This window comes from Mercenaria mercenaria, chromosome 7, assembly GCF_021730395.1.
Source record: "Mercenaria mercenaria strain notata chromosome 7, MADL_Memer_1, whole genome shotgun sequence".
NCBI lineage: Eukaryota > Metazoa > Mollusca > Bivalvia > Venerida > Veneridae > Mercenaria > Mercenaria mercenaria.
Window position 1 is genome coordinate 42,862,026 of NC_069367.1, and position 25,491 is coordinate 42,887,516.

Consider the following 25,491-nt stretch of genomic DNA (forward strand, 5'->3'; position numbering starts at 1 on the left):
TTTTATTAATATGAACTGATTTTGTGTGCTTAAATGTATTGGTGATTTTCATGAGGAATTGCAGATTCTAGGCTAAAAAAGACCTATTCGAAACGAAACAATAACAAATTTTGTTTGGCCTTGGAAATTTGGAAGGGAAGTCCGTGATAACGAATAATTCACATATCAAAATGTCAATATGGCTTACAAATGAATTCGTTGTTGATATGCGCAGTTAGGCCTAAAAAATCTTGTTACTGGTAACATGCTAAAAAATTAGGGTAGGTAGGTAGGAAAACTTTTCATTGGATTTTTTTTATATTAAGTGAGATTTTTCTGACATTATTTTTGTGTCAAAGAATGAATACAAATAAGGGGACTGTGCCTTTAAAGCATCAGTAAGTTGATTTCCAACATCACTGACCATGCTTAAAGCATAAAAAGTGTAGTTTTGTAACTTTTTGTTCAAAAGTTGAAAAAAAAATTCTCCAAGGCCATAAACACATTTAGGGTCTGGCCAAAACTTTAGGGTAGGTCGGGATACCGGAAACAAACAATTTTTACGCCTTAACATAACTTGTAGGCCATAAAATTATACGTTGTAATTTCCAAAGTGTAATGTCAAGAAAAAAAAGAGAGACAGAATATGGGTTTTTTCTAACAGTATCCTCTTAAAATCTTTAGGCCCGAGTTAACATTTTGTAGTGTCATAACGATGTACGGGAACGATCTTCATACACCATAAAGTTCCGAACCACATACAATTATTATGAACATATAGTGTTATTGAAATCAATAACGATGGTTGAAGTTTTCAGACATTTCAGAAAATCCACCATTCGTATTAAGTTTATGTGAACAGACATTTGCAGTTAAGAGAATATAATTAAAATTGAACAACTAAATAATATAAATAAGTGAATGAATAAAAGCGAAATGAAAAATGTATTTAATCAATGTTTCTATGTTATACGGAGGAAATAAAATGAACGAAAATAAACGATATCCCAAAAGCGTAGAATTAATTTCCCGAAATTATAAGAATAATATAAATTGAACAGTGAAGTTATTATTCTCTAATTTGATGAAACTGACATGCGTTTTTTGTGTTTGCAATAACATTATTGTTTTCAGTATCTACACCTTGGGCAATACCAATTTTATAAGAATTAAACAATAATTTCGAAGTACCTGTATTTGGAATATCATGGCGGAAAATATCACAAGTTCACCAAAATACGATGTTTTTGTGCATAGTTTAAGGAACGCTACAAAAGCTCGCAAAATTAATGAGTTACTAAAGATGTGGACTGAGTTGTGTTCTACTATCCCGGAGGAATATACCGCCTTAGTTATACGACAATATTAGTATCATATCTGCTATTCTGCTTAAACACTCAAAACCTGTTCAGATAATGTTTATAAAGCACGCCGGCAGCTTTTGTGGCACTGGAAAAGTCATACGACGAAAATATTTTGTGTCTGTTAAAGTGTCTTGAAACGAACAAGAAGGAGTATAAACTTTAATACCAAATGACGCAGTAGAATTCGACAAAGACCTTTCCATGAAAATAACAGGTAAGTACAAATGATATTTATTGAGTAATACTTGTGAACCATTTTGTCTTTGGAGGGAAATAAAACTTAACGGTAAAAGTAAAAAAAGAACTACTATAGTATATATATTATTATAAATCAATATGATTCTACTTTTCTTATAGACAGTTTTGCCATGTGATAGGTTGTTTCTGTGATCTATAAAGACTAAATGAGCCGTGCCATGAGAAAACCAACATAGTGGGTTTGCGACCAGCATGGATCCAGACCAGCCTGCGCATTCGCGCAGTCTTGTCAGGATACATGCTGTTCGCTAACTGTTTCTCCGATTCCAATAGGCTTTAAAAGCGAACAGCATGGATCCTGACCAGATTGCGCGGATGCGCAGGCTGGCCTGGATCCATGCTGGTCGCAAACCCACTAATCCCTTGCCCCTCGCTTTGGTTGTACAATTGTTCATTGGGCCGTCTAATCAACATTGTAACTTTACGAGAAACTTGCGAGGTCCGTTTCTCGTAAGTATCCTTGATAAGACGGGCCCCGTATTAGTAAGCTCTCCGTCCTACCAACGCCCGTGCCAAGAATGATGACCGGAGGCGCACCTTGGGGGGTGGGGGAGGGGGGGGGGGGGGGGTTCCTAACCCATCAAAAGCTGGAAAATCGGCAAATTACCTAAAATTGTGTCAGTTTTGATTAACCCCTAATAGTGAACTTTGATAATATGATTACAGATACTTCTTTTTGTTTAATTTGATTACTTTTAGAACACTCGATGTGTAGAAATTGTTATAGGGTGTGTGTGTGTGTGGGGGGGCGGGGGGGGGGCGGTAAAGTGGCTCCTGTCATCTTCCTGGTAGAAGTTATTCGTTTCAATCTTAAGGACTTTATCTAAATTTGCATGTCTTTCTTAAGTAATTAAATTCGTACCAGGAAAATAATGTCTAGTATCTTTGTGAATATACACAGATTATTTTGCCCACAAAATTTTTTGAATTGACAATGATAAACAATTATTTGGTGGACTGAACTGGGAAAAGTCTGCTGTTTGTTTTATTGCGTCATGTACTTCTAAAGAGCCGTCTTGTGGGCTTTATCTATAATAGTTGTTTTTAAATGAATACGACCTCGTCCATTTTAATGTTTAGAATGAACGCTAGAATATACGAACACTTCATTATAGAAAACATGCCGCGTTCATTCGATATGGAAGTCACACGCGGTGGCACACAACGGACACATACTCTGGACATCTATAAGAGAACGAGTGGAAACGAGGTATTCAGTACACTGTTTTTCAAACGTTTTTACAATTAAAATTACATTCATGGAATAATTATTGAATGTTTCCTGCTTATTTTAAGTTCTAAGCAGTTTTGTAATATTGATTATCTGTTGCTTGATCCAACAGGATTTTACGTAAATTTTGTCTTTAAAGTGGTGTCCCATATCTAAGTTAAACACCATTGCAAATGACTTCAAGGGTGGTAGTAGGACTGTTTGTATTTTAAAGACATCTTTATTAGGACAATGTTTGGATCGAAAAGGTATTTTTCCTGTGCAGTAAAACATTTTACAATGTAAAGAACCCTATGAAAATATTTTTGTTCATGAATTTAAAACTAATTAAGTTTTAGAAAAGACTACTATCACTTTGAAATTACGTAGAAATATTTTAAAAGTATAACTGTGTATGTCTTAGTTTTAAAGGATACTCAAGGACTGCCCTAATTACTGAAAAGGTGTACCTAACAGTAAATCATTATAATAGACACATCATTTTTCTTTCAGTTGCAGACTTTTGTAATTTGTGTTCTGATGGCCTAGACATTTTTGCGTTAGCATATGAGATGGAGAAGATTGGCTTTGTCGATACTGATGTGCGTCCGCAAGGTGTCAGGTTGTATGTGACCTTCAAACAGTTTGTTGAGAATCGAAACAACACTGCATGCAATGTTACAGAAGATGCAAGTACAGTGACGTACCAAAAGTAGGTTTACATTGCATATTACTGCCATAGGCCCCCTCAAGCTTCTTGTGTTTTAGCAATCATTGAGTTATTCTGATGATACGCATACGACTAGGCGCTGGACTGTCTGCAGCTTGTAACTTAATCGTCAGTTCTTATCAGGTGTGCCACTTTTTTACATTCTTCTGTTGAAGCCCTTGACATACAATCAAATAGCGCTGGAGTTGTCTAATTGTGATATAAAGTTTTAGAAATATTATTTCCTTTGAATGGACAATGAAAAACGTAAATACATAACGTTAACATGCGTAAACAGGCTAAATACTTACATCGTTTTTGCAGACGCTCAAACCGGAACTGTAGTGATTGCGCTCAATGTTACATTCTTTTTATAAAAATGTAATAAACTATAGTTCGCCTCCCCCTATTATAGCTTGGGGGGGGGGGGGGGGGGGGGCTGGCCCCCGTTGCCCCCCCCCCCCCGGCTCCTACGCCTATGTAGCAGTAAAAATATGAAACTCATTGCAGATTCGTGTTTGTCATGTAAGTAAATGCAGTCAGTACTATTCATAAACATATTGTTCGATCCATTGTTTCTATAGCAAGGCCGTCTCTGTAAATATAAGACACTATATCAGTCATATTATAAATAATTTAAACGAACTTCAAGCAAAGTAATACAAACATTCTTGATTTTAAAAATAGCTTGCACAGTTTCTAATTTGTAATACTTCTGGATGACTTATATTGCATGAAACAACATTTTGTATAAAGTTTAGACATTTTACACAGAGAAAACTTTTTTCCATAATATATAGGAGACTTTTAGAATATGAATATAAAACAAATATCTGGACCTTTAAAAAATAAAACAAAGTATAAGAAAATCCTGCAGATATTTAAACCAAAGAAATTATTTAAGATAAAAGGTAAGGATAAATTTCTCGGAAGCAAAAAACACCCCAAACACAGCCATAGAGTCTTGCATCGCAAAGTAGGCCCACAACAATAAGAAACTGTAACAGAAGAATATAGCAGACGGGTTGCTTCGAAAATCATACAAGTACATTTAAATCATATGCAAAATACAAAAGACTATTTTAGTAATTCATAAGTTTATTCTTTCATGTCATTATTAAAAACAATATTTAGGTATAATCAAAAGGCAGCTGCTAGAATGAGATGAGTAAAAATCAATACCGTACTGGCCTTTTGCTTGATAAACAGATATATCACTAGATTCAGCTTCTCACAGGAAACTGCAGTTGCTTTTGTTTTTGTTTTGCATGGAAATAATCTGAACATCCAGGCGATCCATTCTTTATACAGGTGCATTCTGAGGATTTTTATAGGTGCGTACACTTTCATATTTGTCTACAAAATTTTGAAAGACGTTATGTTATTGAAAAAATATTTATCTTTGTATGTAATTTACTTACACTGTATAAGAATTTAACAAAATCAGTCCGTTTGAATGGATAATAACATTACAAAGTGGATGTCACATAAATGCACTTTCCTTAAAGTAAACTAGACCCAAAACAAATACTATATATAGTTTATGTAAACATAGAATTAATAAGCTTATATGTATTAACAGTACTATGCATTATGTTAAACACAGTACAAACTGTATACATGTATAGCTGAACACAGTATAAATGTGTACTACCACTAAAACATCAGGAAGTCTTTTAAACAGTCGGCTGTTACTGCATAGCATGTATTTATGAATGTGGCTCTATAACCAGTTGATTTATATACTTAGAAAGGTTAAACATATTTGAGCCGCGCCATGAGAAAACCAACATAGTGGGTTTGCAACCAGCATGAATCCAGACCAGCCTGCGCATCCGCGCAGTCTGGTCAGGATCCATGCTGTTCGCTAACAGTTTCTCCATTTCCAATAGGCTTTGAAAGCGAACAGCATGGATCCTGGCCAGACTGCGCGGATGCGCAGGCTGGTCTGGATCCATGCTGGTCGCAAACCCACTATGTTGGTTTTCCCATGGCACGGCTCTTTTGATGAGGACTTTCTACATTGAAGTTAATAACTACATATGTATATGTAAATCATTTTAGTGACAGGTAGCCATTGGATGTTTTTAAAGAATACGAATTCATAAATTTATAAGACATATTACATGTCACCTTGTTTGTAGCAAGAATAAGCTTAGAAATAAATTATTCTTCCAGAATGTCATGAAAGACCAAGTAATGAGCTTTTATCCCCAAATTTCTTTCTGTTGTTGTTTTGTTCGCTCTTATTCGTTGTTTAGTACCTATAGGCTGCATCTATTTCAAATTGGTTTTTTTTGACTTCTTTCTTGTACGGTCGTTTTTACAGAGACAAATATTTACATTATTTGTTAACATATCTGTAAAGTTTTACCTATAAATCGATAATCAGTGCCGTTTACTCAAAATAGTACCGGACTCCTGTGGATTTAAAACGAAAGTAGGTTTTGAACTATTAGTTGTTAATTCAGATTAGATCATGATTAAAATTGTGTCGTTAACCTAAAAATACAAAACATTAATGTCTTTTATTGTCAGTACTATTATATATATATATATTAGAACTATTCCAAGTTTGGCATTCGTCTGTGTTGTTTTGAATACAAATGTATACACGACTTCTCTGAAATATAGGTATGTTAATATTCATACAATACTTGCTTTTTTAGTATCTTAAAGAAATTAGTTTATATTATTTAGTTTCTGTGTTGTAAGTATTCTACAACATTTGTTTAGAATATAGCTATAAATATATGAAGATTATTATAAGGAAAAATCATACTGGCAAATACTTGTATGATAGTGCTGCTAAATTTATATATATAGAATTTTAAATACGCAGATTGACAAAAGACGATTTGTTTATATACATATACAGAGATTATTATAATTGAATCGAATGTTTTAATTAATAAGATATTTTGCAAAAATAAATTCATTTAACATAGCACTGTAATATTCAAGTACAATCGAAATCATGAAGTTACAATCAACAAAACACATTTGTAAACTAAATAAAGATATCAAATGCCCAGTTTTCGCTGAAATGTTTTGTCATAAGATAATTACTTCATATGTAGAAAATTATCATCAGATGTGGCTAAATAGAAATATATATAATAGTATATGTAGATCTACATTCATGATTATATGTTATACTTTTATTAGGTTTTCAGTTAAAGACACTTCCAGCATTTTAATACTGTGTTTTTATGTATGTTCGACTTTTAACCTAATGCATAGCACTGATGTGTGTGATAAATGATACATTTTTTTGTTTCTCTTTTTTTTTGTTAGAAACAAGCTGCTTTCCTGCTTTCTTGGGTGACCATTTACCAATAGTGTTCCAATTATTCCAATTTGTCAAAAATATGGCAGCCAGAACTAAACGATTTTTTTTTCCAAACTACAACTCCTCCTAAACCGTTGGTCAGATTTTGAAATAATTTCACAGAAATGTTCCTTGAATGATCATCTACAAATGTTCTCCACATTATTCTGATTCGTCACAAAGCATGGCTACCAGAGGTAAATATAAAAAGATCTTTAAACGCCATCTCCTCCTAAACCTTTTGCCCAATTTTGAAATTATTTCCGACTAAAATATTCTATGGGTGACCGTCTACTAAAATTGTCAAAAGCCGTCATATTATGTTTATGGGTGCCTAACCCGAGTTACGTTTCCCTATATTTCTCTATGGAAAATAATAAATATCTACTCTACTGAATCTGCAGTTTTTGAATTATTTTAGTGGTAATATTTTTCGTTCTGGTGAGCGATAAAGGATTATCGTGACCTCTTTGTTTTAAATACCCTATCTCTTTTACCTAGGGTGCTAAAATCTGCAAGTCGCTTTAAAAATGCATTCAATCTATCATTTTCTAAATTATATGAATGCACTTAATAGATTGTGTTAATTTTGCTATACGTGTTGTTAAATTTGCAGTAATTTGTGATATTGCTAGTTGTGCAGTTTGCAATATTTTGTTCTAATATAAATCAAGATTTCAAAGCCGGCCCGCTTAGCTCAGTAGGGAGAGTACAGCTCTACGGATCGTGGGGTCGTGAGTTCGATCCCCGGGCGGGGTGTATGTTCTCCCTGGCGATTTGATAAAAGATACTTTGTCTTAAATCATTCGTCCTCCACCTCTGATTCATGTTGGGAAGTAGGCAGTTATTTGTAGAGAACAGGTTTGTTCTGGTACAGAATCCAGGGACACTGGTTAGGTTAACTGCCGTTACGTCACTGAAATACTGTTAAAAAAGGCGTTAAACCCAAAACAAACAAACAAGATTTCTAGACATGGCTTCTTTGGAGAATATGGCATATAAACGAACTAATTGAACTTGAAACTACAAGACGTCTAATTTGCTGAACGGACTGTTTACAAACTCCTGTGGTATCAAATCGAAAGTAGAATTTCAAACGTAAATTCAATCGGGATTTCCAGTGGAGTTTACCTGTCCTATTACTTGTTAAACTACGTCATATATCTTATTTTGCATATTTTGTATCATTGGGTTGACCTTCAATTGATAACAACTAAGTTTAATAACTTAAGAAAATAGTGAATTCTACATATGGTAATAATGCAGTATGTAATGATAGCCTGTTTGTTGATGATGTTTCCATTAAATTATTTAATACATTGACGATTCTTTTAAAGATAATGCAAAAGATCGTACTGATTTAACCATTTGATATAATAATTCAATGATTAAATAGATGTTTGAATCTAATTTCAAATAAACGCCACAAACTTTGAGAAAGAGCAATGTTTCTCATTCTAAAAATCAATTAAATAATACAAGTACAATATAGCGGCCGACCATATATTGATTGTTTCAGTATTGCCTGTTTGCTTGCTTGGTGTTTGAAACATGTTGCTATATGCTACTGTTTCGACTTTGTACTTCGTGTTTTTTTTCTAAACTGTCTTTGCTCTGGGTAATCAAACAATGAAATATTAAATCTACTATCTGACTAACTGGAAAACAATAAGTGGGTTGAGGCGGGAGGAGCGGCGGGTAGGGGCTTGTTTTGGTATTCTTATTGCATGTTTACATGTTAAGAAGCTTGCAATAGATTTGATTTTATAACTTCGATCAGTGAGTCTTTTTCATTTATCTTATCCTACGTATTGGCCATTTATTATTTGTTTAATCTGCTTGCTCTTATTTATACGTGTTTCGTATTTATTAATTTGAAGGTGAAACAGCGTGTATATTTATGTTCCTTTTGTTGTTTTTTTCTAAACATTACCTTTTCCCAGAGTGATAAAGCAGTTAAATACTTAATCTACTATCTCATTAATAGGAAAACATAAGCGGGGGAGAGGGGACAAACAGAAGCTTGTTTCAGTTGTGCCCTTAAAAGTTACGTTCTTGGTGCTCTGACTTCAGACAAGTTGTTGAGTGCATTGGTGTAATTATACCTTAGATTGACCCGCGAGGTTGGCATACCCTTAAAGCGTTTACCTCTCCCCACACGCAACACTCATTCTCCTTTAAATAGGTTAATGACAGTTCCAAGGCGGTGCCAATATTTCAACTTGCTTTTTTTGTCCGTTTCTTATTCTAAGTTACGTGTACAATCTTGTTTGTATTTTTTTTATTCCTCTCCGCCCTACCCACACCCCCGCCCCTGAATTTACGTCCATCTCCTTTTACTATGACTGAGCTTAGGTGCCATCAAATGTTTGGCCACCGGTCGTCCATGGGCGGTGTCCAACTGTGTTTTTTTCCCCTGCTTGTCTGTTTGTTTGCCCTGTTATGCGTGCGTGTGTGTGTGTTGTCTTATGTACGCACGAGTTTGCGCTGCTAGCTGCAGTTTGCATTGTGGGGATAAGGCGGTGTTTTGTGCGAGTCTTTCCCTGTTGAATACTTGTACTTGCTCTTTTTCCATTTTCCCCAACATTCCCACCCTTTTATCTACCCCTCACTCATTTTTGTATTTTGCATATATAAAAATGTACTTGTTGTTGGATTTCACAAGAGACCCGTCTGCTATGTTTTTTTTTGTTACAATCAGTTTTTTTTTGTTGCGGGCCTACATTGCCATGCATGGCTCTCTGGCTGTGTTTGGGATACTCTGTGCTTCCAGGAAATCTACCCTTACATTTTACCACTTCTTGCGTGTTTAGAAATTTGTAATATGTTGATGGACCGAAATAAATGCTATATCATATCGAAAGTAGATATTTCACACTGGGTTTCCAGCAGATTGTAGAAACCCTATTACCTGTTTTATTACTTAATTTCTATTTTGATTTTTATATATCCTTTAAAAAACAAGTAAGCGATTAATTGATGTAAAGCTTGCATGGCATTTTTATTCAGTGTTACTGAATACCTACCTGTATAAATAATCATCGACTGTTTTTGTCACGCGATGTCACATCTGACTGTGCAAATATATTAGTTTGTTTTATCGTATATTTTATCATCTATCTATTGCTAAATATATTTGAATTTAAATGATCAATTAGAGTTGTCGTTGGGAATAAATAAGTAATAAATTAAATGGTTGATCAATAATAAAATTAATCAGATCAGACACTACTCTTTATCATTATTCATATACTAAATTCAATATAATTCAATACAAAATAAAATAAAGCAAAATAAGGAAGTAGGTCAAACAATCAATCAATCAATCAATCAAAAGTGATGAAATCAATAATAAATAAAAGAACAAGATAAATTTGTTTCGTTCTCATCACCAGAAATGTAGAAATATATTATTTATACATGGGCTGAGTTCTAATTAAAAAAAAACAAGATAAAATAGTTTCGCTCTCATCACTAGAAATGTAGTAATATATTATTTATTATTTAGTAAACACGTATTAATACTTTAAAGCGTATTATTTCAAAAACTTAATCACGAAACTACTTTTTGCTTATACTATACTTAGGCCCTAAATTAAATGTAATTCAATACAAAATAAAATAAAGCAAAATAAGGAAGTAGATCAATCAGTCAATCAATCAATCAATCAATCAATTAAAGTAATGAAATAAATAATAAACTAATCAGCATTTTAGTCAATTAAAACGGCACTGAAAATATTTTTATTTTTGGAGCGAGGACCATAATACTTTGAACCAATTAAATAACCTTAATTTTTTGTTAATTAGTCTGATCGTGAGCGTATTTGATCACAAAAATTCAAGAATTTTTACGATTCAAGATTTCTTTCTCTAAATTTAAGAACAGGATCTTTTTGCGTGAAATGAAGTCAAAATTGTTTTGTAGTCCTTTTCTGAAATATTATTTCAGTTTATTTATTTCTAATGTATTTACCGACTGATGTAAATGAAAATGCTTGATGCTTGAAATAAGTTTACGAAATGTGTTTAAAAAGAAGAGCGATGTTGTTTCATCTAATGTTTAAGTAATGTGTACCTCTATTTTTTAGATGCGACATTCGCGGGAAACCTGATAAAAAATTGAAGTCTGGGAGCGAGGGAAGCTATTACCACAGGTGGATAAAAGCAACAATATCTGGACTATAGTAGATACGAAAAGCGACAGAGATGGCATCTGATAAAGAAGAAGAACACTATGACGTTTTTATTGTGCACAGTTCAGAGGATAATGAGGTAGCTGAAAAAATAGACCAGGGGTTAACAGATAAAGGCCTTAAAACATTTGCTCATTACAAAGACGGTACATTTCAAGTCGGGCGGCGAGTATTCGATAATGTTTTATTCGCCGTATCACGGTCCGATATCGTGCTTATTTTATTAACTCAGGACGCTTTGTCATCACATTGGGTAACGTTTGAAGTTTTGATGGGCCTTGAAAAGTCACATCGTGAAAATGCAATGTGTGTTCGTCTGGTGTTTCAAGGTGTCTCAGAGGCAGAAAGGCTTGGGTTTAAAACCGGTACGCTTGAACTTATACCTGATATTGTCGTAGACTTCAGCGAAGACTCATGGAAGGATGACCTTGCATCGAAAATAAAAGGTAGGCAAATTATCATGATTTGCTTTTTCATCAAAATCGTATCAGTTCAAAAATAAAAAGTGTATAAATTATCATGATTTGCTTTTTTATCAACTCTTATCATATCGGAAATTAAAGGTACATAAATTACTATGCATTGCTTTTTTCTATCAAATCTTATCATACCATTTACATGCAGCAAAAACAGCATACATTTATAATTCCACCACATCATTTTTCGTTTCATGCTTTTGTAAGATGTATAATTTCATCTATTTCAGAAAAAGTGACTATGCGAGACATACTACCTGCCGGGAATGTTGCTCATGGTCTTGTCTTTAACTACTATTTTGGTTACCTGGCTTATGTTCTTCCAGGTGAAGATTTTATTTTCTTGTAATACAAACTTTGTTTATTTTGTTTATTATTTCAAAAAAACTTACAGTCTGTTAAATTTGGATTCACATCGCTGCAGGAACTATACAATTAGATATTATCTTGGTATAATTCACGTAATCAAACTGTTTGAAAACATTCTGAAAATGCTTCCTACTTTAAATTATTTACCTTTACATTTTATACTATAGCTACAAAGGAGGAGATCAAAAATAGTGAATACTACTCGGTGGAAGCAAATAACTTTTCACAGAAATTTGTAATCATCATACCAGCTTCTTGTAAACCAAAACCAATAGAAGGAGAATTTGGTGAATTTCTGATAGAGAAAATGCCAAAACCTCTAGAAATGGATTTTACACATGGAGATAAGAAGAGAAAGTACAACCCAACAGTTTACAAAATCACAAATACACAGACGACAGAGGTATTGTTTGTTGCAAATTCATATTTAATTAGATACTGTAACAATCCTTCATTTACACATGTACACAATGTATACGGATCCCGAATATTGATAGCCAAAACAACACCAATGCATTATATTCTTTGCATTTGAAAATGCAACAAATTAATATATGTTTTACAAATTTCACACCAATAAATCTGACTTAATCTGAACATTTCATTCAAACAAATTCATTATATTTCGATGTTTTAAATTTCAGTCATTTTTCTTTTTGGCCGATATTCCTTTCATATTGGCAACCATGTCAAAAATGAAAGAGTTGGGATTTGCGGACATAGACCTCCGTTTTCAAGTGCCTCGATTCCGGATGACTCTAAGAGAACTCGTAGACCATCGCAATAACCCAAACTGTAAAAATACCTCAGTCATAATACCATTCGAAGGTATGTAACAAGTATTTTGTAAAGCTATATTGAGCCCGATAGTCTAAATCTGTATTTACGATAGTCAGTAACAGCCACAATTTAAGTGTCTGAATGAAATACACCGTAAATAATACATGCTGCTTTTGTCTTTAATGTTTTCAGAATTCTTTTACGTACCAAGATTTTTTTAACAAATTGCTCGCGTCGATGTTTGTGTAACGGTGATTTTGATATGTAAACTTTTTTATACAGTTGAAACCTGAAGCGTATTTTATTTTGTCACTTTCACCCCTCCGTAGAAACAAAATTCCAATCTCAGAAACCCAGTCAGCCTTTGCCGTCAACGCGTAGGCCTGTATCATTGCGATGTGCCTATCTCGAACCAGTAAACACGGTTTTGAAAAAAAAATGGCCTGCCTTGAAAGGAGACTTTTTGATATTTTAAATAGCAAAATGACTCCTTTCAAGCCAGTTAGTTTTGAATGCAAAAATAACACTATTTACCACTGATATTTTATTTCTTGATAACGCAGGAGGCTTTGCATCAGCTCTTTATAATAATCACTATATTATACCACATATGAATGTGGTATAATAATATTTAGTTCCATACAGACAATCATAATTTTCTTAAATTATCACACTTTAAAATGTTTCCTTTGAACTCGAAACAACATGTTTACCTAAGGCTGAGGGATTTTCTAAATGTTTTTTTTTCACGGGTTGAGGGTTTATCTCAGGTTTACCTCGGATAGAGCTCGATGTTTTCACTGGACAAGTTTCATGTTTGGCTATACATTGTATCCGTTTACCTAAAACATTTCTTCCTTCAGATAATGATGCCAAAGCATCACCCGCAAAAGACATCTGGAATGCGTTACAAGAGGAGTTCTCTGATCAAAAAGAGGTACTAGTATGTTAAAATTAATCACCGTCAATATGTATATTTTTAATAAACGTGAAAAGAACGTCTAGCAAGCCAATCCGATACACTGTGAGGTAAGATATTTTCGCATACACATACAATTTTAAAGTCCGTGTTTGACTATAATCGTTGATGTAGGAATCGTAAACGTGTCATGAAGGGTGTTTTATATCGCCTGTCAGTACTTTCGTCACTTTTTAAGCTATTGTCCTCATTTAGTCATATGAAGTCCACAAATCAGTTTCTCAAATGACATTACAAGGACAGATAGGAAAAAAAACCGCAAATTTTGAGACAATAATTGTATTTCTTTTTTTAACAACGTGTACTCCTAGATATTGTCTTTTAACTTATTGGTTTTGCTTGATAGGTGAATGTTTATTGCTTTTCAGACGGCATCACAATCGAATGTTGGGAGCAGTGAAGAGGAACTTAAAGATGGCGTAAGTTGACAAAATATTATAGAATCTACTAAGGTAAAATTGAATACATAGTCGAGTCGAGTCATGGTAGTGAAATACAAATATGTCTTCATTTCGGTATATACTGGAGAATGTACCTGTACTTTCCTCACTTTGTTAGCTAATGTCCTCATTTAGTCTGATGAAATCCAAAATGCTGAAATTGTGAGACAATAATTGTACTTTTTGTTCGTTTTTACATCATCCTAGCTATTGTCTACGAAATTGTTGGCTTTACAAAATACATATTAAAGTTTGTGCTTGCTCACAAACAATTCATAAACTTTGATACTGTGAATTGCCTTTTGCTTGACCGGTGAATGCTTATTGCGTTTCAGACGGCACCGCTATCGAATGTTGTGAGCAGTGAAGGGGAAATTAAAGATGGGGTAAGTTGACAAAACATTATAGAATCTACAGAGGCACACGAATAAATGAAGAGTAAAATTGAACTCGTGGTAGTAAAATGAAACGCAATATCACAATTTTGGTATACACATGAGAATATTGCAATGTTTCACCAGAAAAAAACTGACTTGTCATCAAACGAATTTTACATTTTTGTCTTTTTTCACTCGTCTAAAATCTTCTTTATATGTTAATGCGTACCTAAAGAGGGCAAAGAATTCGTCCTGGTTGAGCAAATGACAATATATGAGCCGTGCCATAGAAAATCAACATAGTGGGTTTGCGACCAGCATGGATCCAGACCAGCCTGTGCATCCACGCAGTCTGGTCAGGATCCATGCTGTTCGCTTTCAAAGCCTATTGGAATTAGAGAAACTGTTAGCGAACAGCATGGATCCTGACCAGACTGCGCGAATACGCAGGCTGGTCTGGATCCATGCCGGTCGTAAATACACTATGTTGGTTTTCTCATGGCGCGGCACATATTATTTTACTGAGATGGAAGAAAAATCATGAAAGGTTCGTACCATTTACTGAAAGACTACCGATGACCATGTTTTGGGTTTTACTATTTGATAAGTTGAGATGAATATATGACATTCGTTGAAATTTTTCCTTTGCTGAATTATTTTTAGAAAATGGCGTTTTTCACTAAAAGTGTTGTGGGTAGGCCACTTCCATACTTAACAGTACATATATTTTGCAATATTTTTAGAAGTTATTTTGTTTTACATTATAGTAGTTGAATATTTGTATTGTACAAATAACAATTCAGATCTGACTTAAATGTCTGTGCTAAAATCATTGAAAGAAGGAACGCTTGTTTAGTTTCAAAAGTTGAAAATTTCTGAACTTAGTACATAGAACGAAATGTTTTTTCTCCAATAACAAAATCATCTAAAATGAACCAAATTTCTACAGCAGCATTACACTTGTATATCAGCTTTCGTATGACAAAAACTATTTATGTTTTACTTTCCATGTTTTTGATATGCAGATTTATGTTTCCATTACCTGCTTGCACCTGGGTAGAACCACCAACCCTCCGTAAGCCGGCTTCTTCATATAAAATATTCAATGCCCCGAGCAAGACTCGAACACACATCGGTGAGGGGCAAGTGTTTCAACGTCAGCGACTTTGACTGCACGGCAACGCAGGCCCGAAATGAAAATAATAAAGCGTAATATATAGTAACAGTGATATTTTTGTATATTGTTTAAAGGATCAACACGTTACCGCTACAGTAACATACAAAAGCGACGTGGACGCGGATAGATCTTTGGCCGAGGAAATAATGAATTTCTTGAAGAAGAAGAATGTAAAGTTTTCAAATGGAGATGCAAAAATGCACTTCAAAGACTTGGGTCCTTCTCGATGGAATATATTCGTTGTATCCGAATCTGCAGTGAAAGACGTCACTATGGCAATGCAGTTTGAAGCAGCATTAGCTAAAAGTATTACAGAAAATCAAGTCCAGGTAAGATTTCAGTTTCTTCGTTAATACAAATGTGTTTCATTATGTGTATTATCACGTCAAGTTATTCAAATTAGATTGTTTAACAGTGCTATTGTAAACATGTTTATTTATTTTATAATTTCAGGTCATTCCAGTTTTAGAACAGGATTCCGATATTAATGAAATTCCACATCATTTCGCATGCACGACGCTCCTTAAGAAAGAAGATCCAGCTTATTTAGAGAAACTCTGGAAAACGCTGCAAGGTAATATAACACCTGTTATCACTTTAAATGAATAAAGGACTATGTTTAGTTTTCCACCTGGACATATTACGCCGTTATCTGTTATAATATATATATGATCGTCTTTTAACATTATGGTTTACTCCCAATATAAAAGCTTGTTGCAGACTTATTTTGTTCCATATATCTATATTTATATTACAGCGGGAGACACAAAGATGGTTGAATTGCTTCCTGCAGGTGTCGTCTATGAAGGATTAGCATACTCTTACCTTATGAACTATTTGCCATTCAATCTCACAGGAAAGACAGAAAACGGCAGAGGTACTTATATGTTAACTTTATTCGGATTGTTGTTCACGAGAAACTAGTTACAAAGATTATGTATGCAACGAATTGCCTGCAAGCAAAGAACATATACCAAATAAGGCAGCTAAACCGCCATTTATTTTGTTAATACTATAAAAACTAAAAGTAGTTTTTTGAAATTTTTGCGTACGCTTAGAACAACATCTTATTGATATAATTTAAACTTTAAGCAAAATCAAATCATACCTTCAGATAAATTCATGTATTTTACGTCTTCAGCCCAGTTTTGAAATGTCACAAAGATACTCAAAATTTTCTGCAATATACAAACTAGCGAAGAACGGATTTTGGAAAGTAAATGAAATAATGTTGATGTCGGTCCTACCTAAATAGATCATTTCATATATGTCTGATATTTAAGCATTTTCATGTAAAAGTCAATATGGAAACCTTTGATTTCTTATAAATGGTATTGACTCCTTTTCTAAAATGCAAGTTTTATTTGTATTTATGACTTTTAACAAATTGGTGAGGTTATAAAATGAAATGAAAATGTACCTTTATATCATTTAATTTTTTGATATGTTACTAACAACCCCTTGTTCTAAAGGCGCATTACGTTTCAGAAATGTATTTATAGTTGTTGTTAAGACAGTCTGTGAAAATAGCAAACGGCTCAGACAAACTAAGCTTACAACGTTTTCATTTTTGTCGTGTTGGGCAACCTTTGGAGTTTCTATTTTTTCTTTTGGTGTTTTTTCCCCCCAGTACTTTACAGCTTAACTATTTAAACTACAATATGACACATTGCCTGACATATTTCCGTATTCTAATCACTAATCAATTTTACTCTGGTAGCCTTATATTTTTGATTAGCTCTACAATAACAAATATTGAGCAAGGTTTAAGATTATCCAAGAAATGGAAAATCATTTTGATAATAACATGTGCATATTATACATGTTTGTGATGACAGAAAACTTTGAATACTAATTAAGCAATGAATTTAACGTTTCAGATTTCAAAGATAGGTTCGATGATGGTATAAAGAAATACAACGGTGGTTGCAAATGTGTGTACAAGCTTTTTGTCATTGTACCGGCCTCCTGTTCATTTCCTGGGCCAGGAACAATATTCCCCAATGAAGAACATCTCGGTCCGCTGGAGCCAGTTGTTATTGGATTCAGAAAATATTTTCTACAGTTGTACAGGCTGACGCTGGACAATGGAAAAGTAATTTAATCTTTCATGAATAAAACATGACAAAAAGTAACAAACTTGAATTATTAAAGATATTACAGTTCTAACATTTGACACTGATTTTAATCAAGTGCGATCCGTTTTACATTTAGAAACGACTTCATGTACATCTCGTATTTTACAGTTAAGGTAGTTCTGCACGTTTGAAACAAATATTGTTGAACAATGTAATTTTTTTCAAACGATAAAAGGTAAGGGTAGTTTTCTTGGAAGCATAGAGCTCCACAATCACAGCCACAGAGCCATGTATTTGCAAAGTAGGCCCACAACAAAAAGAAGCTGTAATGGAAAAAATTACTATAGGCGGGTTGCTTCAAAATTCCATCAAATGCATTTTAATTTTATGCAAACTGTTTTAATGTGTCGTTACATCTGAAAAATAAATCAGCCAATAAAACAAAATAAAATAAAAAGAGAAATAAATAATTAGCAATATGGTTCTATGCTTAGACCTTTTTGAAAATATGAGTCCTCTCGTCAAAGGACTTCGGACACTTTCTATATGAATTTGCCTACTCCAAGAATGAAAAATAAACTACTAAGAAATAAGCATTTAATTACATATGCCATCAAAATACCTATTTGAGATTATTTCTTAAAGTCAAATTTTCAATATTTGTTTCATAGAACAGTGATTTTTGTTCTAAATAGAATTACGTACCCTGTTATACAGATATAAAAAGTGTTTTGCTTTATACAACATTGTTCCCACAAAGTGCATCAAAACCATATTTGGCCAGCATATGGAGAGATTAATTATACGCATTTTCTGTGACTATTATGTTGATGCAAGGGGTGGAACAGTACTTTAAACAAAAAAAATATAACTACAGGGTGTTCCCAAATGTAAAGTAACCAATACATTTTATATTCATTTTTAATAAATTGATAGTCACATATTTTTACATCTGTTTGTAACTCAAATACTATACAAATGTTTGAAAGGGTATTATAGGCATGTTATACATGTAAAGTAGTGAAAGAAGCAAATACAGTGAATTCATTATTATTTGTTGGGTTAAATTTTCATTGGCTTATCCTGGTTGTTTGTTGCAGTAGACTGACAAATATTTGCTTTAACGTACTTGCAACACACCAGGTAATCTTCTGCAAGCCCCCACCCCTCCCCACCTCGGGACGCTCACGCCACTAGCGATGAGGATGTAATTTGTTTTCCATTTTGTTTTTATTATTTTTTGTATTTCTTATATATTTTTCATTTTTTTATTTTTTCATCTTCTGCGCGTTTATATTTATTTTTTTAGACACATACTAAATGTCACACGCATTCATCACTTCATGTTCTTCCTTCTGTGAAAACTGAATTGAAGACTGTTCTTTGCGGCGGACTAGGCCTAAATACCATACAAAAAGAGGCAATATGTGCACAGCAGTTAATCTGATCCTGACTATAGTCTATCCAACAGAAATAACGCTTGGCATTGATATGCCTGTGATGCATAGGTCAAGAACAATAGCTTCATGGCAGGTCATATCAGTGACGGTTTCACATTCAACGTGATGCCACGAAAGTGATGTGTCAAGTCCCTTTCCATGCAGATGGCATATATAAATACGGCTAGACGCGAAAAGTTTCAGGTGGATTTTTTTATGCAACGACCTGGATACATTTTTATTACATGTTTAAGCCAAATGAACCGTGCCATGGGAAAACCAACATAAAGGCTTTGCGACCAGCATGGTACCAGACTAGCCTGCGCATCTGCGCAGTCTGGTCAGGATCCATGCTGTTCGCTTTCAAAGCCTCTCGGAATTAAACCAGCCGTTAGCGAACAGCATGGATCCTGACTAGTCTGCGCAGATGCGCAGGCTGGTCTGGATCCATGCTGGTTGCAATTGCATTATGTTGGTTTTCTCATGGCACGGCTCATTTGGCTTAAACATGTAATAAAAATGTATCCAGGTCGCTGCATAAAAAATCCACCTGAAACTCGACTGGACCTTTTAGTTCGTTGTCGCGTCTAGCCGTATTTATATATGCCATCTGTTGGTTTTCTCATGGCGCGGCTCAAATGTTATCTGCGCCACTGGTACTTATCCCAAACAAGAACCAACCATACGGCTGCCTTTTTTTAGTATTAATGTTATGCAGCACACAACTATCTGCCATCACTTATAACAGAACTATACAGACAAGTACATGTACTTAAATAACCACCTGAACCACTGTAATAAAACTGACCGGTCACTTATACATGTATACCTATTCACACATGTAATGCATCAATAACTTTACATTACAAACAGTGTATAGATAAATCAAGTACAGGTTGTTTGCAAAAATATCGTTCTATTTTTTATTTATTTATAGGATTTTAATGTTAAAATGTTATTTTTTTCCTTAAATAAAATGATTTTGTCACTTTATTCGACTGGAATTCATATATTTAAAACTTCCGTAAAGTGATGACATTATATTTTTACGGAAATTAAAGATTTTATTTTTTTCAAGAAAATATATCCTGGCCTAGATAAAATAAGAAAAACATCTTGATAGGAACAGATACAAACCAGTTTCTGCTGTAATAAATTAACTAACACATTGGTTTATCATTGACTCGAAACGATTTCGGTATTGTTTAAATACTTAATGGGAATTTTGCCTTCAAAATGTAGGCTAGAAGCATATGATAGTGTCCGAAGTCCTTTCTCTATGGACATCTGCGGTGAAAATGCACTTTCGACGATATTTACGCATGATATTTCAAAATATGTCAAAATAGAAAATAAAGGTCCTTTATGACAATTTGTTCAAAATTCGCTAAATATCAGTTAAAGCTTATTTCATGTTACTATCTTGGGGTATTTTAAAACTTTATTGTTCAAATTTACCTTAAGGAAGACAGTACTGCCGAGTATTTAGCACTTAATACATAGGGCATAATAGATTGCCGACATAATCAAGGCATTATTCTAGCCCTTTTCCGGATAAATAACGTCATTCTGTCAGTTCTGGTTATTTAAACGTGTATAACTGCTTTAGATAGCAAGTATGTAGATATAACTGAAATGGAATATGGATCCGCCTTGTAATCTCTTGATAATACTCTCTTTGTAGCAAGTGTGCTATTCGCGGGAATATGCAACTCCGGCAATCACATTACATGAAATGACAGAACTTAAATTCTCGGGATTGAATGACGTGGAGATGAAAGACCAAGCGTGGAAGTTTGTTAAGCTTTCGAAGGAAATTCTAGAGAACCCATTATTTAATGAAAAGATTGGTGGGAACGTTGGTGATAAATGTGAAATAGTTTATTTTGATGGTAGGTACACATATATCCGTAAAAGTAAATATCTAATCCTATCTAATCGTATGCGAAACTGCGTAACGCTTTATGAAATTTTGTTTTAAAGATCTTCAATTACTGTATTTAAATTTTCAGTAATATATGGTCCTTTAAATGTTGTAATGACACACTTACTTACAGCGTTAGTTTTTAGAATGTTCGCACACAGAAATGAACGACAGGAAAAATGCTTTAAAACAATAATTTTATTTCAGACGAAATGGGACAGAAGAAGGAGCAAGTAACATCAGTTTTGGAGGAACGACTGAAGGAGTGTTTGAAATAAAATCATTTTAAAAGTGAGAAATAACGGAATAAAAGTGACATATATTAATGACAAGAATACGAAAATCTGCATGAACTTTATGTACTTCTTGCTCATCTGTGTCTAGCAGTATATAGATTTGGTCTATGTTTGTGCTTTATTCATCAAACAATCAGCTTAAAACTACTGTATTGGGGTATTTCAACAAGAAGGTGAACGTTATTGCTGAGAAGTTCTCTCGCTCGCGCAATCTTACATATGTGCGTTCCCTTGCAAAAGGTAAACGTATATTAAATGCCCATATAACAAGAAAGTGAACGTGTATTACTGAGAAATTCTCTCGCTCGCGCAATCTTATATATGCGCGTTCCCTTGCAAAAGGTAAACGTATATTAAATGCCCATATAACAAGAAAGTGAACGTGTATTACTGAGAAATTCTCTCGCTCGCGCAATCTTATATATGCGCGTTCCCTTGCAAAAGGTAAACGTATATCAAATGCCCATATAACAAGAAAGTGAACGTGTATTACTGAGAAATTCTCTCGCTCGCGCAATCATACATATGCGCGTTCCCTTGCAAAAAGTAAACGTATATTAAATGCCCATATAACAAGAAAGTGAACGTGTATTACTGAGAAATTCTCTCACTCGCGCAAACTTACATATGCGCGTTCCCTTGCAAAAGTAAAACGCATATTTAATGCCCATATAAAGCATAATTCAAAAGGAAACAACGTCAACATGATTAAACATTCCCTAGTATTTTATGAACATTTAATGAGGCTTGTGGACTATATATACTTTTTATTAACGTTTTTTTATGCTAGAATAACGTTAATACAATCATGGTTGTTTCATGGTATAAATCAGAACACTGTAATTACTTTGCTCACTAAATGAATACCCACATAGTTTTAGAAAAGCACATGAGCAAAATGTTACAGAACCAGACCATTTACCCCCAAGGACATTTGCCCAGCTCCCAAAACCTAACATCCAAAATGAAAAACTAGACTGCTGGGTACAACCGCCACCAAAACCCTCAAAATGTGTAGGACGTTTGTACCCAAACGTGCTTATATCTGAAATGGACATTTTCACCCAAATACTTTTTATTTTCTGGGACATCAATATATCATTTCATCTGTGGGATGTACAGCTTGCCATGTTTTCAATAGGGTTAAAATATCTTGGAGGAAAATGTTCTACAATCAGCTAGTTTATTAAGAAAACGCAAAATACCTATAATTTTCTCTAGGAAAGTTTCTACTTTCTAGAACACCTTTTTTGCAATGAAGAGGTATTTCCACAATGACACTGAGTTAATTTGAATAGTTAGATATTAATGAGTTTTGTTTCATAATGTTATGTATTCAGAAAATCGAATTAAGACATTTTTAGCTTTTCTAAATTGACCGATGCCAATTATAACATTGATTTCGCTTACTTTGTCTTACTATGTAATTTATAATTAAAAATACATTGATATCATCCATCAAAGTTACTGAATTCATTAGGTTGTTTATTGTACCCCCCGACAACAAAGTTGTAAGTGGGGGGTGTATACTGGTTTCAGGTTGTCTGTCTGTCTGTCTGGCCGTCTGGCCGTCTGTCCGTAGACGCAATCTTGTGTGCACCATCTCTCCTTATCCCCTTGACAGAATTTAATGAAACTTCACACAAGTGATCAGTACCAACAGCAGTTGTGCATGGGGCATGTTAGGTTCTTTTAGAAAAAAAATTTGCAGAGTTATGGGACTTTGTTTTTTTGTTACTATACTATATACATAGACACAATCTTGTGTGCACCATCTCTCCTCATCCCCTTGACACAATTTAATGAAACTTCACACAAGTGATCAGTAACAACAGTAGTTGTGCATGGGGCATGTTAGGTTCTTTCAGAAAAAAAATTTGCAGAGTTATGGGACTTTGTTTTTTTGTTACTATACTATATACATAGACACAATCTTGTGCGCACCATCTCTCCTCATCCCCTTGACACAATTTAATGAAACTTCACACAAGTGATCAGTAACAACAGTAGTTGTGCATGGGGCATGTTAGGTTCTTTCAGCGACAAAAATTGCAGAGTTATGGGACTTTGTTTCTTGTTAACATACTATGTACATACAGTCTGCATATGCAATTTTGTGCGTGCCTAATCTACCAAACCCTTACACACAATTTAATGAAACTTCACACAAGTGATCAGTACCAACCCTAGTTGTGCATGCTGCATGTTACATTCTTTTAGATAAATATTCTGCATAATTATGGGACTTTGTTTTTTGTTACTATACTGTATACATACAGTCTATATACATACAGTCCACATAATTATGCAATCTTGTGTGCGTCAAATTGCAATGTACTGTGTCAGTGCATGCGGGGGGTACATTCATCACCTTTAGTGATAGCTCTAGTTTTCATCATATTTTGAAAAAAAAATCAGTGCTCACAATCGCAACATATCATTTTTTGTGTTTAGTGCATTGTTTTGTTTTGAGTTTTAATATATTGTACATTATATGCATAGGGATTGGACAAAACGTTGTATTGCAAACGTTGATGAATTAACGCCAACTCTGTTCGAAATTATGACTTACAGATTCGGTCCTATTCAATATTTAGGGAGATACATTTTTCAAAAGCCAACTAAAGAAAGTATGTTAGTTGGATTTAGCTGGCGAAGAAAGCAGGGTAAAAATCTTTCGAAAGATCGGTTTGTTTTCTTGCTTTCAACAAAATCCTGTGGCGATACCATCTTGTCATCGTGCAGAAACAATTTTCAATATGGACTTGCTACGAAGGACTAAGAAATACTGATTTCGGAGTTGGATTGTGCAAATTTAAAAAGTAACAATAGGTTGTGAAATTGTGTAACACGCCATAGTTAAGACATGAAAAACTTAGAGGAAAATGCTTCATAAACGAGAAACAGATCTTTTTTTGCGAAAAAAACAACAACAACAACAAAACCCCCTGTAAACAAGACATAAAAAATCTGAATGGTAGAAAGTAATAAACCGTCTATGTTGGATATGGTGTATTTCATTTTATGTTTACTTGTACATAACAAAAAATATACCGAACGTTTTGAATTTGAATAAAACAAGAAAGAAATGACATTAATTGCCATTGTTTTTATTTCTAGTAACAATCTTCCTGTTTGGGAAGAAGGGTAAAGCCGATAGGCTTAGTTTTCTGTGTGTACTTAAATACAATATTAAAACCTAGTTAATTTCTATCAAACAACAAACAGCTTTATTTATTTTGGTGGGGAGCACATAGAGTTGCCCTTGTTCGTCCGTCGGTCCCAGTCTGTGTCATTCATATTGTCAGGGTACAAGTAATATGACCCAGGAAAGTGCCTACGCCTTTAGTGTCTTGAACAATGAATTTGGCTCAATTGCTAAGGTGACCTATATGTTTTAGACTAGCTGACAAACAATGTAGAGTGTCCTTTGTTAAAACGTATAGCTAAAAGGGACGATTTTAATTTTAAAATTGTCAACTTCCTCCACCTTGATGGAGATGTCCCTCGAGTCATACTGAGTCTATATTTCACAACTTATTCGGTTTACAAGAGCTTGCTCAAAGATAGATGATTTTAAAGACAGAAATCTTCATATCACCAAGAAATTGTTACAACAGGGTTACTGTTATCATAAACTACGGAAAGCTTTCAGTAAATTTTACTACAGATCGTCGGAACTGTTAGAAAAATACAATACGAGCATAAAAACACTTTTAAAACTTGGACTTACACACCCGGAATATTATGGAGATGTAGTTTATAAAATTCGGAATATTAAGCATAGTCCCAATTTTAATCAAATATTTGTAAAATGGATTAAAAAGTTGATCAAAAGAGGATACGATGCGAAAATCGTGAAGCACAGTGCATGTTTAGTGATTGACCCCTCTGCAGTTAATCGCTATACTTTCCTATTTGATGGTGCGATGACTAATAAAGTGTAAGACTCCATGATGCTTTTCTCCTAAATCCTAAATACAATGAACGGAGGGAGTTGATTTTTGTATTGCAGTTTTCTTAGTCGTGCCCTTAAAAGTTAGGCTCTTGGTGTTCTGATTTCAGACAAGTTGTTGAGTACATTGGTGTAATTATACCTTAGATTTACC

The 25,491-nt window shown here is 34.0% G+C and overlaps 2 protein-coding genes across 10 annotated transcripts in view; both read left to right on the plus strand.

The window, feature by feature from the left end:
- Positions 1-326: 326 nt before the first annotated feature.
- The window catches only part of LOC123554298 (stimulator of interferon genes protein-like), a 67,296-nt gene continuing 42,131 nt past the window's right edge, over positions 327-25,491 (plus strand). For 2 of the 4 annotated variants that reach the window (XM_053548249.1, XM_053548250.1), the window contains exon 1: positions 336-1,557. The gene's annotated coding sequence lies outside the window, so the exon portion shown is untranslated. Of the gene's footprint in view, positions 1,558-25,491 lie in introns of all 4 variants that reach the window. The other 2 variants (XM_053548255.1, XM_053548254.1) reach the window with 2 other exon arrangements.
- Positions 2,440-24,476, plus strand: LOC123554293 (uncharacterized). Of its 6 annotated transcripts, XM_053548247.1 has the most exons (15): positions 2,440-2,811; positions 3,325-3,523; positions 10,943-11,493; positions 11,754-11,849; positions 12,060-12,295; positions 12,537-12,720; positions 13,536-13,609; positions 14,020-14,070; positions 14,427-14,477; positions 15,720-15,974; positions 16,099-16,219; positions 16,403-16,522; positions 17,526-17,740; positions 20,847-21,054; positions 21,294-24,476. In XM_053548247.1, exons 3-15 carry the CDS (start codon positions 11,061-11,063, stop codon positions 21,362-21,364), a joined length of 2,115 nt encoding a protein of 704 aa, XP_053404222.1. In that variant the 5' UTR covers positions 2,440-2,811; positions 3,325-3,523; positions 10,943-11,060; the 3' UTR covers positions 21,365-24,476. The 6 variants fall into 6 exon arrangements, with proteins under 6 accessions (XP_053404222.1, XP_053404223.1, XP_045200277.2 ...); XM_053548248.1 differs by lacking the exons at positions 2,440-2,811; positions 3,325-3,523 and adding an exon at positions 3,645-3,664; XM_045344342.2 differs by lacking the exons at positions 2,440-2,811; positions 3,325-3,523 and adding an exon at positions 5,893-5,960.